Source organism: Sinocyclocheilus rhinocerous, unplaced genomic scaffold (genome assembly GCF_001515625.1).
Source record: "Sinocyclocheilus rhinocerous isolate Xijiao unplaced genomic scaffold, SAMN03320098_v1.1 scaffold1136, whole genome shotgun sequence".
Lineage (NCBI taxonomy): Eukaryota > Metazoa > Chordata > Actinopteri > Cypriniformes > Cyprinidae > Sinocyclocheilus > Sinocyclocheilus rhinocerous.
The window spans coordinates 91,644-104,267 of record NW_015647033.1 but is presented as its reverse complement, the minus strand read 5'-3'; the positions used below and the strand labels follow the sequence as shown (position 1 = coordinate 104,267).

Genomic DNA, 12,624 nt, shown 5'->3' with positions numbered 1-12,624 from the left:
ACACACACACACACACACACACACACACACACACACACATACGCACACACACACACACACGTCCAAAAACAAACAAGCTTGGTACTTACATTTCTTCTGCAAACACTTGTACTGTACACTGTTTGCACATCTTTACCAGTATCTTACCAGTCTACAGTGAACATGATATGCTTTTTTCCTCTGTAAAAGACGAGACGCTCAAATGAGCTGTCTCAGCACATCAGATGACATTTTCCAACAGTTTGCCTCCAGTACAAACATGACAATAGCAATATCTCATAATCACCCACTACAAACAGACTGAAACCACTGAAAATTAAACACAGCAATTCAGAATAAAAAACGGAGCGGCTCATACAGTTTGTGTTTGTGTGGTAAAGACAGACACCCCTCTGAGTTGCACATTTTTAGCCTTCTTAACATAACAAGCTACTTAAAATTATTACTTTTATTAGTATTACGGGCATATCCCTGACAACATTACATTGTTCATAAAGAATAAAGTAAATTTTTATGTGCCTAAATTACCTCTGTGTCCTAAAGGTACAGCAAAATGCTCATCACATGAGTCTGTGTGTGGTATATGTTGATGTGCATACATTTGTGATGGTCTTTTGAACAGAGCAGGTGGCTTTGACGAACCCAAGGTCATCAGGTTGTGTATGCATTTACATTTGATGTGTATATTCAGGCATTAGCATGTTTGGATTGCTTCTGTGCGTTTATGTGTCTTTTGTGCATAGTGCTGACACTTCATATACATATTTACATTGTGAATGAGTGTGTGTGCGTACACGGTCTGCAATGTCATATGTGTGCAGCTACATACAAAGCCCATCATGCATCGCTGTGTGAGCGTGTATCACAGATGCTGAAAGCTGCTTTCTGAAATCGGCAGGTTCATTTGCATTTTAATTAAGTGGCTTCGACCCAGCTAGTGCAGGCCTCTGGGGCCACCCTGAATCTCTTCTCTCTCTCACCCGCATACCTCCAGTTTCCAGCACGGGTAACACTAGAAGCCCATAGCTAATCAACGCAACCATGACCTGAACAATCATGCTAATGCTTCTAGCTGCCCACTGATATCAGTTCTGAAGTTACTCTTAAATAATGAGATTATTGTTCATTGGCATCAACCAAAGAAGTAAGCTTAGGGCACCATACTGTACCTCTCCACTCAAGCTAGATGCATCTCTAGAATAACTAAATTAAACAAATGAATGAAACAATAAAGTGAAGTTCACTGATACAAAAATTACAGCCGATACCAATAAGCCAGTAATTATTTTTATGTTACAGCAGGAAAGTGTTAAATGGCTAAAAAACGATACTATTTTGTGTAAATAAATAAAAAATGCTATACCAAAAAACCTACAAGCAAACAAAACAGATACGCTTTAAATGCTACAAGCGAAACAGTGCCGGATGCCAGAGCTACATGCCAAAGTTTAATAATCATGGTCTCTTTAAATCCCTGAAGTATGAGCAATAGTAATAGTGATGCAGGCCTGAGCTAATAAAGAAATCATGGTTACTAAATCATCAAGAAACTATAAAAACAAAAGGAAAGTAAACTAAGGCTTGTGTTCTCTTAGACTGGACTGAAAGACAATAAGCTCCACAACAACACATTGATTTCCATGAGTTCCTTTCATGCACACACTATCAATATTTGATCAGTTGGTCTGTCTGCATGCACCCGAGGGAGGAAGGCGGGAGGGGTGTAGAGAGCGGTAGCAAACTCCTCCTCACTGTTTACTCGAAGTAGGCGGAGCCTACTCCACACAAGATGGCCTTTTATGAATAATCAATGAGTTGCGAGTCAGAGGGAGGTGGCTCATTAAGGCAAATTACACGCAAGCGCTGCTCGCCATCAATCACACACAGCAACAATTCATCTGCCACTCTCCTGAGGCCACATTGCTGGAATGAAGGGGGCGGCACAGAAAGTCTCTGTGTCAAAAACCAAATGTATCTTTCCAAGATAATTCTCTTTAAGGGTGATCTTCTCTGCCGGGGTCAGCGAGGGTATGCGCTTTCTTACCGCCTTTAACTAATGACATCATCATGACTCAAGAGCATTAGTAAGCAGATACTGAAGAGATGATTAAAAATAAATCCCACTAAATCTGAGCACAAACAACTCAAATGCAGCAAAGAGTTCTGTAACAAATAGAGGATGTTTTATTTAAAGCATAAACCCTCTGTGGAGATGGAGAGTATATGCTAGTGTGAAATAGAGAGATGGCAGAGTCGCCCAAGGATAGGCTGTGCAGAGAGCAGAGGGTGGGCCGGCTCTGAGATGGATGTTAATGACTGGCTGTATATCCTGATGAGAGCTCATTGGCTGGATGGCTTCAGGGCACCTGCACTATGTGCGACCTGGAATTTTGACATTTCTGTGCCCTATAAAAATATGTTTTTGACAAACACTCTCCATCGTAAACAAGATGGAGGACTTATGAGAGAGGGAGAGGGGTAAGATGGAAGGAAGGAGGGGTTTCTGCACTCACCTCTCCCTTCTTCACTGTCATGGACTGGCGGCGAGGCGTGCTCTCTTCGTTAATGCTGGACAGGAAGTTCTGTGAGATGCGGAGGGCGTCCTGCAGGAGGGGGTAATCTGGGTGACTGGAAGGTGTGTGTTTCAGAAGATCCTGTAGAAAACAAACAGTCATTCAACCAAAAAAAAAAAACAGATTTAAAGGAGACCTATTATTTCCCCTTTTTACAAGACATAAGTATTAGGTGCCCCCAGAATGTGTCTGTGAAGTTTCAGCTCAAAATACAGATAATTTATTATATCATTTTGAAAATGCCTAGTTTGAGTGGAAGCAGAAACAGGCTGTTTTCGTGTATGTCTCTTTAAATGCAAATGAGCTGCTGCTCCCCGCCCCCTTTTCCAGAACAGGGAACAGTTGGTTCATCAGATACTCTGCTAAAAAACATCTGTTTGGTTTTGATGATCATGTCTATTGCGCTAAAATCATGCGTTTTATATCATATTAGTTTAAAATTCTGATAAACGGTTTTCTGAGCGCACACATCCGAAGCACACACACAGAAACCGGCTGTCACACAGCATGTACCAAGACGGTTTGTACATATATAGCAATGCAACCAAGGGAGAAACTGCAACACCCAATACGGCACGTCCAGGGCACCTTCATCCCACCTTCTAAATAAAAGAGCCACTTCCTATGAAGTTATATGTCGATGTACATTTGCTCCCTATGTTGTTTACAGTGCCCTTTGGACTAAATACACTCCTTGCAACTTGGAATCTCACTTAAGATGGCAGAGGAAAGTAAACTTCCCAAGGCACTATCTTGCGATTGGAACGTGTCCTAAATATGAGCTATAGTAAAAGTGATAAACTTAAACATTTATCTAACGCATAAAGAAAATATGATAAACTTGACTCACATGTAAAACAAGCGTGCTCCGGGTCACTCTGTCCACCGGTTTATAGAGCAGAGCTGGCAAAGACAAGACAGAAGAGAACACACACAGTGGGCGATTATTCACAAGAGCCACTTTCATACCACAGTCTCAAATGCCGATGTTTGAAACCTTATCTAATCCACCCACTCAATGGGTTTTATGCAACTGAATTTAAAAGAAGGAACGACATGACATGCTGAGAGCAAAATGTGCAACACTTAAGCTCAATGAAAATACTACAGATAATATAATGACCATATAATATGAAAACAATAAATGCCATCCTGTTGTTTCTTACCTTCCAGTGAGTATTTGGCTGTCAGGTCCTTGCACTCCTTGGTGCTCCTGACCTTGAGACTCTGCAGAGATATTAGAGACAAACTCAGGATCAATAAACCTGTGAAGTGCACACCATCATGCAGGGCTGGTAACTGTGATCTCATAAAGAACATCAGATTACTATTACAGAACAACTATTTTCGCCATATTACAGCAGATATTCTCCTGACAAATGATAGCTGGTTATGATAGATGGATTTCTATGTAGATTGTAGAGCTTATCAGACTTGTAAATAGCACATGATAATCCAAACATTACATGTAAAAATAAACAAAACTTGCTGTTAAATACTTGACTGTGTACTTATTCTGTTGTGGTGTATATTCAACTTCTATCTCCTCTATTCTCTGTATATTGAAAGAATCCCTTTCTGGAGAGACTAAATGAATAAATTAGCTTGTCACATTTCATCTACATACAGTAGACACTAAGTAAATGTTTCCTATTGCAAGCTTTACACTGGTGGCAATACGCTCTAGAACCCACTAGAAATTGTCCACCCCCGCCAATGCGAACAAACAATTATCCTAATGTTCGCTTTTGGTCGTGCTAGAAGGGAGGAATATCCAAAGTGTAAAGGGAAGTAGTAGTTGGCATGACAACGGCTGGTAGGGGGAATAAAGTGGGACGAGGTGAGCATCATCATGTAGATTTTATTCCAGACACCCTCTCTTCAAAACATTTAGCAAGGCATAAAATCTCCCGCTGAACTCTGAAGAGCATTGAGCGCCACTTTTAGATTTGCTATCCTGGTCTCTCTGGTTAATCAGTCATTCTGAGTGACCCCATGGAGGAGTGCGGCAGGTAAAGCCCCGCATAAAAGCTGGAAATTACTTGTTCTTTGATGGCAGGTTGCATTACAGTAGATCTGATTGGAAGTTGTTGAAGCTACAATTCCACTTTCTTGTTTTCTAACTTTAAACCAATACAATAAGCCTGAATTAGGGATGATAAAAATACTTGTCCATACCAAAAAAAAATTTTTTGGCTTTGTCTCAAGAATCATTACATTTCAGTATCAACTATGTTACAGGATTCTATCCACCTTATTTTTCCCATAAGAGCGGGCGTGGCCATTTGTAAATTTAATGTGTCTGGCTTCCGTAGTCACCCGCTTCCAGCTATTTTTAGCTGTACAATACACCTTGTTTTGCGGCTTGATATTCAAACTGGTGTGCCTTACCATATTATTTTAATGTATTATCCTGCCTAATTATGAACACATTGGTTTGTAGTGCAAACCGTTTTACCATTTACTGCGCTTTGTTATTCTTCTTGTTATTTCCCTACAGCGGTTAATGAAAACGGAAAAAGGCTTACTTCCACGTTGAAAAATAAGGTGGATAGGGCCCTATGATTTCTGCGATGCGGAAAACGAGGACAGAATTGTGGAATCCAGTCATAAAAATGGAATTTACTGTATAATGCAGAATGTCACGGAATTTACCAAATTTTGGATGAATAGATCAAGAGTAGGTCAGTTCACTTAAAACAAAACGCGACACAGACTAGTGTCTGAATATTAATCAGCAAAATACTATTTATGAATCCTGCATATTCTGCACGTCTCTGTATGAATGAATGGCACAGATGCGCAGTTTCGTTTACTACACACATACTGAAGCGTGCGTGTTTTCAGTCTCTACCGCCTCAATATATGAGTACATGAACACATGAACATAATCTCTCAAATTGCTCTGAGAGTCATTTCATGAGCATTTTGCTGTTTCTTTTGAGAAAAACTATGGTCATATCATATAAACAGAGAAACTTAAAGGTCTTCACAACAACCCGTCAAAATTAAAAGTTCGGTTTCACTTAAAGAAACTGTAACAGGAATATATTAGGCTACTTAATGTAATGATAAAATTATTAAAACATTATTTTAAGGAATATTTACCAGTAAAATTATTTACCAGAATTTATTTACCAGAAAAATGTAAATACACAAGACAGAATTTCTGAATAAATAAATAAATTAGTTTTTTATAAAATCAATTATTTAGAGATGCTTTTGATTATTAAAATGTAATGAAACTATTAAAATGGAATCCGGAAAATTAATGGAAAACAGAAATTGATCAAAATAAAACTAAATTTGAGGGAAAAAAACTACAAAAAAACAATTTCTTAGGGCCTTAAAAATAAAATTTTTGTTAAACTTTTATTAAATTGCTGTTAAATTGTGCAAGTTTTATGATTTCAATTAATTAGACATGCTTTTTGCTTAATAAAATTTAATATAACCATTAAAACAGAGTCTAGAAAAATTAAAACGGGAAAAATGGAATTTGGAAAAAAATTTAACGGAATTTGGGAAAAAATAAAACAGATTTCTTAGGGTACTAATTCTATTCCTTCTAAGCTGGGGATTTTGGGTAGAGGTATCTGTTCCCGTATTAGAATAACAAGAGCTTGAGCACTCCAGTAGGCATTACCTCAGAGATCTCTGCGAACTGTGTGTTTGCTTGACAGCACTTCTCTGCGGTCTCCACGGCGAGTTCGTAATTATCAACAAAGGCTCTGTACACTCCAAGCTGGCTAGCCTGCAGGAAGAGAAAACAAAGTGAGTCATATCCACTCATGCATCTTTTTGTCTTTGTTGCCCATGTATGGTGGACTTTAAAACAGTAGGATGCAAACTGTTGAGATTTATGAGCATATCTAAGATGACAGTTCCCGCTTCTGGCTAACAGCGACACTATCAGTAATGAGTGAGATGCACGCATGGACTCGCCGTGGTGACATGGGGCGGACAGACGGGACAGTGTCATCGCCGCAGGAGCAGCTGGGCCGTTGCTGTGCGTGGCTATAGAGCCTACAGCGGTTGCCATGGCAGCAGAGGCCAACTCTACAGTGAGCAATTAATGCATGCGCATGGCGCTTGTAAAAAGCACATTTGAAAATCTGATTTAGCCCATCCAAACTCAATAGCCATCCTGTTAGAGCTGGAAACCTCTCTCTGGAAACAGCTCAATCAATCTCTCAAAAACACAAATATACATTAGATGATAAAGGGGTTGTGTGGGTGTATATGCATGATAATAAATAAGCTGGAGCTGAGCTAGCTAAAACATTTGTCTGCCTGGACTGACCATGTGGATTTGACAGTTTAAGAGTACATATTTAACCATACTGTAGAATGTTTTTGATTTCTTCAAACAGTCATAATCTGTAGTTATTTAGCTTTACATTTTCACTTTATTAGCTTTAGATTAGATTACCTAAAGCTTTTGCCCTTATGACCCTATGTTTTTGTTACTGTACCATTAAAACGATAGTTCACCCAAAAATGACAATTCTGTCAACATTTTGTCTCCTTAGGCAACGTTTACACTAGTGTGTTTTCGTTTTAAAACGCATAACTTATTCTACGGTTACGCCTGTCATTTACACTACTCCGGCGTTTTCAACCCTCGAAAACAGACTTTTGAAAACGCTGCAGACCCCGTTTTAGTTTGAAAACTCAGGGGTTGTGTTTCAGTGTAAACGGACCAAAACTGAGACTTTTGAAAACGATGGCGTGGCTGCCCATATTTTCTCTGCGTATCCTTGATGACCGTGTAAACAATAACATCATGCTCATTGTTGTACCCATAGATATGTATAGGTAGAATCCCCATTCGACCGCTCAAAGCACGTAGAAGCGTCCGCCATCTAAATAATAGACTCTACCTATACATATCTATGGTTGTACATGCATTAATGGTCATGTGACATGCGTTTTTGGTTGTGTAGTATGGACAGAGAACGTTTCTGAAACGCAGTGAAAACACCAGTGTAGACGAGGATCGTTTTCATTTTAAAATGCTGTTTTAAAATGAAAACGCACTAGTGTAAACAGGGCCTTAGAATTTTAAGGTTCTATCTGACATTTTTGTCAAAATTGAGTTATTCACATATTCTTATCCTGTGACTTATTCTTAGTTGTGTACATTTTTTCAGACGTTTTATTTAGAAAACAAAAAGGTTCAGTCAGCGCCGATAGCCTTGTGGGCAGTGTGCCGACATACAATGCCGTTGCACTACGGGTATTTCACTTCCTGTCAGCTCAAAAAAAAAAAAAAAAAAAAAAAGGTTCTATCTATAAAGTATATGAAATGCAAAAACTTTGAAGCTCAATATCTCAAAACCGCTCAAAATGCAGATAGAACCTTATAATTCCAAAGTGGCGATTTATTCATCTTCATGTCATTCCATACTTGTAGTTATACGTCAGTTTCACCCCACAACCCCAAGTGACCCCACTGGTCTCCGTCCATGTTTGGTGGTACATCCGGGGATAAATCTTTTATTTTGCACAGGCCAAAGAGACCATAAGTGAAGTCATTTTCGCAGTGTGTGCAATCCTCTCCATGCTGAGCAGAAACAGCCGCTCCGGGCCAGAATCTATCTGCAGCGTGACTGACGGGAATTTACTCTGCGACAACCTCATTACAGCGTGGAGAGGGATGATGACCGTAATAAAGCAACGACAACACATGCTGGGTCGAGTCAAACCGTGGCTGAGCGCTGTGAAAGGATGTGTTAAGCTTAAGAAACTGAAAATTTAGAAATGTAACCAGACTGAAGCAACTTCAATCAAATGTTCAATCTAAACTAAGAGACCGTAGTCAGAGTAGACACTATGGGCCTCATTTACGAAATTAACGTATGACAGAAAAGTGGGCGTACAGTCGTTTCTACGCAAAACTTGGAATTTATCAATATGGATGTGAGCGGTGGCTACAATCAAACCTCACGTCAGGTCTCAACTCGTGTACGCACGTTTCTGAGTTACCTGAACTTGTGTGCAGCATAGTAAATCTGGTGGAGAATTGTATAATGACAGAATTTTGTTCATTTAGATTATTTTCCTGACTGACAACCGAAGCTCATTAGTCCATCGTTAACCAGTAAGATTAGAATGTAATTTTTTTTCAGGGGTTTAGCTTTATATGTGCGAAAAGCAGCATAAACAACAGACCATGAGGATTCACACATCGTGGCATCACGCACCTGCAGTGCTTCGGTGAACGGAGAAAAACCGAAATCATGTCTATAAAAGGAATAAAATAAATAGGACTAAACAAAATATATTTCTCTTCTTAACAAAAGGAAAAAGAAACTGTGCGACAAGTATAGGCTACGCTCGTTTTCGTGACACTCAATGCATTTTTTCCCTTTTCTTTATATCTTTATTTTATTAAACCCATCTGATCACGCAGGCACCTCGCGCACACACACAACATTAGTTCTAGTTGCTTGGCGTCATTTCAGCCATTCATCATCAAACTAAAATGTAGTCCATCAAACATAAAAGTTACACTGTTTATTTTAAAAGGTCCGCTGTAAACTCAGCGTGCAGCGCCCAAACAAGCCTTGTTTAGACGTGTTGCAAATATGGCAAAAATGGAAACATTTGAATTCTTGTCAAATGAGAGAGGCTCGTGAGCCCAATGCCGTTTCAGTTTTGCTTGACGTTTGTGTGCTGTTTATAATAAATGCCACTAGCCTATAGCGTGATTTTTTTATATTATAGTTTAATATATAATTTTATAGCTGCTTCTTTTGTCATTCTTGTTCTGTAATACCGTTAAATGTAAAGGATTTGTTGTAGCGTGAAAGGAACTAAATAGGCTAAATAATGTTTTGTTTGTAAAGGTTTCCTTGTATTTACCGGTATTTAATATACATATAAATTAATGTAATTGTTTGCAGTTACAAGGTTAATAGATCTGCACTCGTTTCTATGTTAGATTGATAAATGGGGCCCATTATTTCATTTGAAGGATACAAATTGTTCATAATGTTGTGTACTGTATATGAATCATTCAGACAAAAAACCACTGAAAAAGAAACTTGGAGAAACAAATGAAAAATTTGAAAACTTATTAAAGGTTTTTAAAGTTTATTTTTGATTTTTTTTTTAAATCTAAAACTACATCTGGTCTAACCTCATTATAAGAATCAACAAGGTAATGGGTCCCAGAGGAATTCAAGATATCACAGTCCATCAAAATATGCTTCAGAGATAATGGACTCTGGCATAAGGGGCATTAAAGAGGATCTTCATTTATTAACAAAACCGTAGGTCTGGAATGGCCTATTTGACAGCGGGAACAGATCATTTGGTCCTACCAATTAAAAAAATGCATATAACATTTCCACCAACCACAGGATTGATTTGGTAAAGTTTATTTGTACTTTACTGATCCCATTTGGCTCACCAATTTTTAAGGATATTCATGTTTATAGTACAGTAGGATTGAGGTCTGAAGGTGGAACAGGACATTTTTTGAGCCTGAATGGACGGACGGACAGACGGACGGACAGACAGACAGACAGATAGGTTTTAGAATAGGTTTTTTATCTACATTTATAAAATATTGCAAAAGTTTTACGCAAATCTGTAATGGAAACCCGGCTAATAACTGTGATATTTGAAATGCGGTTAAAAAAAAGTGTAGGATTTTTTTTTGTACATTTAAAAAAAAGAAAGGGCGGGAAGTACTGATCAACAGAACGTTCTTTATGTACACTGGTTACGGTTACAAACTCTCTCAAATGCTGTGTTGACAGGATGATATTCTTCATTCAGATAACACATACCCAGCCCATTAATTCATTATGTCAATACAGAGAAGTTGTATGCTAAGGCTGTTTTGAGAAGGTCGAGATGCATCTAAACACGACAGACAAACTAAAAAGTTGATACGTCAGCTGGTTGAGACAGCTTGACAGAGACTTCAGCACAGCAGTGTTCACATCCTCTCAGCCTCGACACACTTCCTCATGATGACATGACCATATGCCAGGCCCAGCTGAAGATGAAAGCACGTTCCTCTGCTCTGTGCATTTAACGATGTTTAAGTAGGTCACAGAAAAGATGGGAATGTCAGAATTTCTTGCTGTTAGGAGAACAGTCTCCGAAGAATTTACATACATGTGTCAGCGACAGGCGTAAAACATTTAGTGCAAGTGAGCGGGAATATTAGCATCTTTCTTTCAGCGTAGCGGGACATCGAACATCACCTTTGACATGCAGACTCCCGTAATGACTTTGCTCATGATTTGCATCGCATTTTCTTACTCAACATGAGCTGTCGGGAAGGAAGAAACAACACAAACCGCAGGAGGCATTTCTATCACGACTTTGACTATATCTCACTCGTTCATTCATCTTCTTGTCTCTCCTGCTGCGAGCAAGTGTCTTTTTAGCGAGGCTGCCTCCTCGAGCACTGCCTCGCCTCCTGCCTCCGGATTCTTGTTAACAGACGCGGGAGAGGGTGAGGGGATCAGTGATAAATAGCCTCTGGTCAAAATGACTGCCTGACTGACTAACTGACTGTCTGAGGAAAGCCCAGCACCTTCTGGGAGAAAACACAACTTGGTGACTGTAGCTTCCGTTTATTAAGCGTGGGATGGTGAAAGTAGGGAACAATGAAGGGGAAAATGGAAAGATAAATGAATGTGGAATATGACTCCTGAGTGTGCTGGCCAAACAGACCTAGGAGGGATTTATCTGCCCCACTAACAGTCAGCAGAGTCACGTGAAGAAAGAACTTAATGGAAAAGAACGGGGGGTGGGGGTGGGGGGGTGCAGAGATAGAGAACACAATCTTCGAATGGCACTATTAATAGCCTCTCCTCGAGACACAAAGCACACACTGTAGTATCTGCCCAAGTGGCTGGGTGAAAAAAGGCAGAATTGAGATGTGATTTTCAATGTTACACAGGCTCCTGCAGTCCAGACACTGTGTGCCTGTGCAGTGTCGCTCTAGGGGCATAAATGATTCATTTAGGATTCCTTGATTTAGAGATAAATGTTAATTCTTATTCAGCCTCATGGGGCACAAAAGTGGAAAGAGACTAGACAGCGGAAGCATTCCACCATGATCAGAATTAAATTCTTTACTCTAATTCTCAATTCACAATTAAATTAAAAAGCAGATTTTGATTACACATACATTTTTTTAAAAGTCAACATTAAATGCTGTTTGCTTTTTGAGTGAAACAGGACATATTTTATGTACAAAAAGGAGGACAGGACATTATCCATCTAGATTATGGTGATAAAGCGGGTGGTGCATACTAAAAATGGAGTTGGGGATTTGGTAGAAGGAGTTTAAAAATGATGTCAGACCCTGAGCAAGTTATTACAATTTGCAGACAATAAGTAAATAGGGTCTATTTCAATTTTATGTTGTGTTTAACCTGAAGGGGTCTGTTTAGAGAATTTTACTCACTTGTTTTTGGAAAAGGTCTCCCACACGTTGGTGGTGACTCCACTGAAGATAAATGAATGTGGAATATGACTCCTGAGTGTGCTGGCCAAACAGACCTAGGAGGGATTTATCTGCCCCACTAACAGTCAGCAGAGTCACGTGAAGAAAGAACTTAATGGAAAAGAACGGGGGGTGGGGGTGGGGGGGTGCAGAGATAGAGAACACAATCTTCGAATGGCACTATTAATAGCCTCTCCTCGAGACACAAAGCACACACTGTAGTATCTGCCCAAGTGGCTGGGTGAAAAAAGGCAGAATTGAGATGTGATTTTCAATGTTACACAGGCTCCTGCAGTCCAGACACTGTGTGCCTGTGCAGTGTCGCTCTAGGGGCATAAATGATTCATTTAGGATTCCTTGATTTAGAGATAAATGTTAATTCTTATTCAGCCTCATGGGGCACAAAAGTGGAAAGAGACTAGACAGCGGAAGCATTCCACCATGATCAGAATTAAATTCTTTACTCTAATTCTCAATTCACAATTAAATTAAAAAGCAGATTTTGATTACACATACATTTTTTTAAAAGTCAACATTAAATGCTGTTTGCTTTTTGAGTGAAACAGGACATATTTT

General features: G+C 39.3%; 1 protein-coding gene across 1 annotated transcript in view; it reads right to left on the bottom strand.

The window, feature by feature from the left end:
• The window catches only part of LOC107708348 (breakpoint cluster region protein-like), a 79,169-nt gene that overhangs the window by 16,242 nt on the left and 50,303 nt on the right, over positions 1 to 12,624 (bottom strand). Inside the window, exons 5-8 of the mRNA XM_016512541.1 lie at positions 6,220 to 6,327; positions 3,740 to 3,800; positions 3,424 to 3,476; positions 2,514 to 2,654 (exon numbers count right to left, since the gene is read on the bottom strand). Coding sequence (XP_016368027.1) covers positions 2,514 to 2,654; positions 3,424 to 3,476; positions 3,740 to 3,800; positions 6,220 to 6,327 — 363 coding nt within the window. The remainder of the gene's footprint in view (positions 1 to 2,513; positions 2,655 to 3,423; positions 3,477 to 3,739; positions 3,801 to 6,219; positions 6,328 to 12,624) is intronic.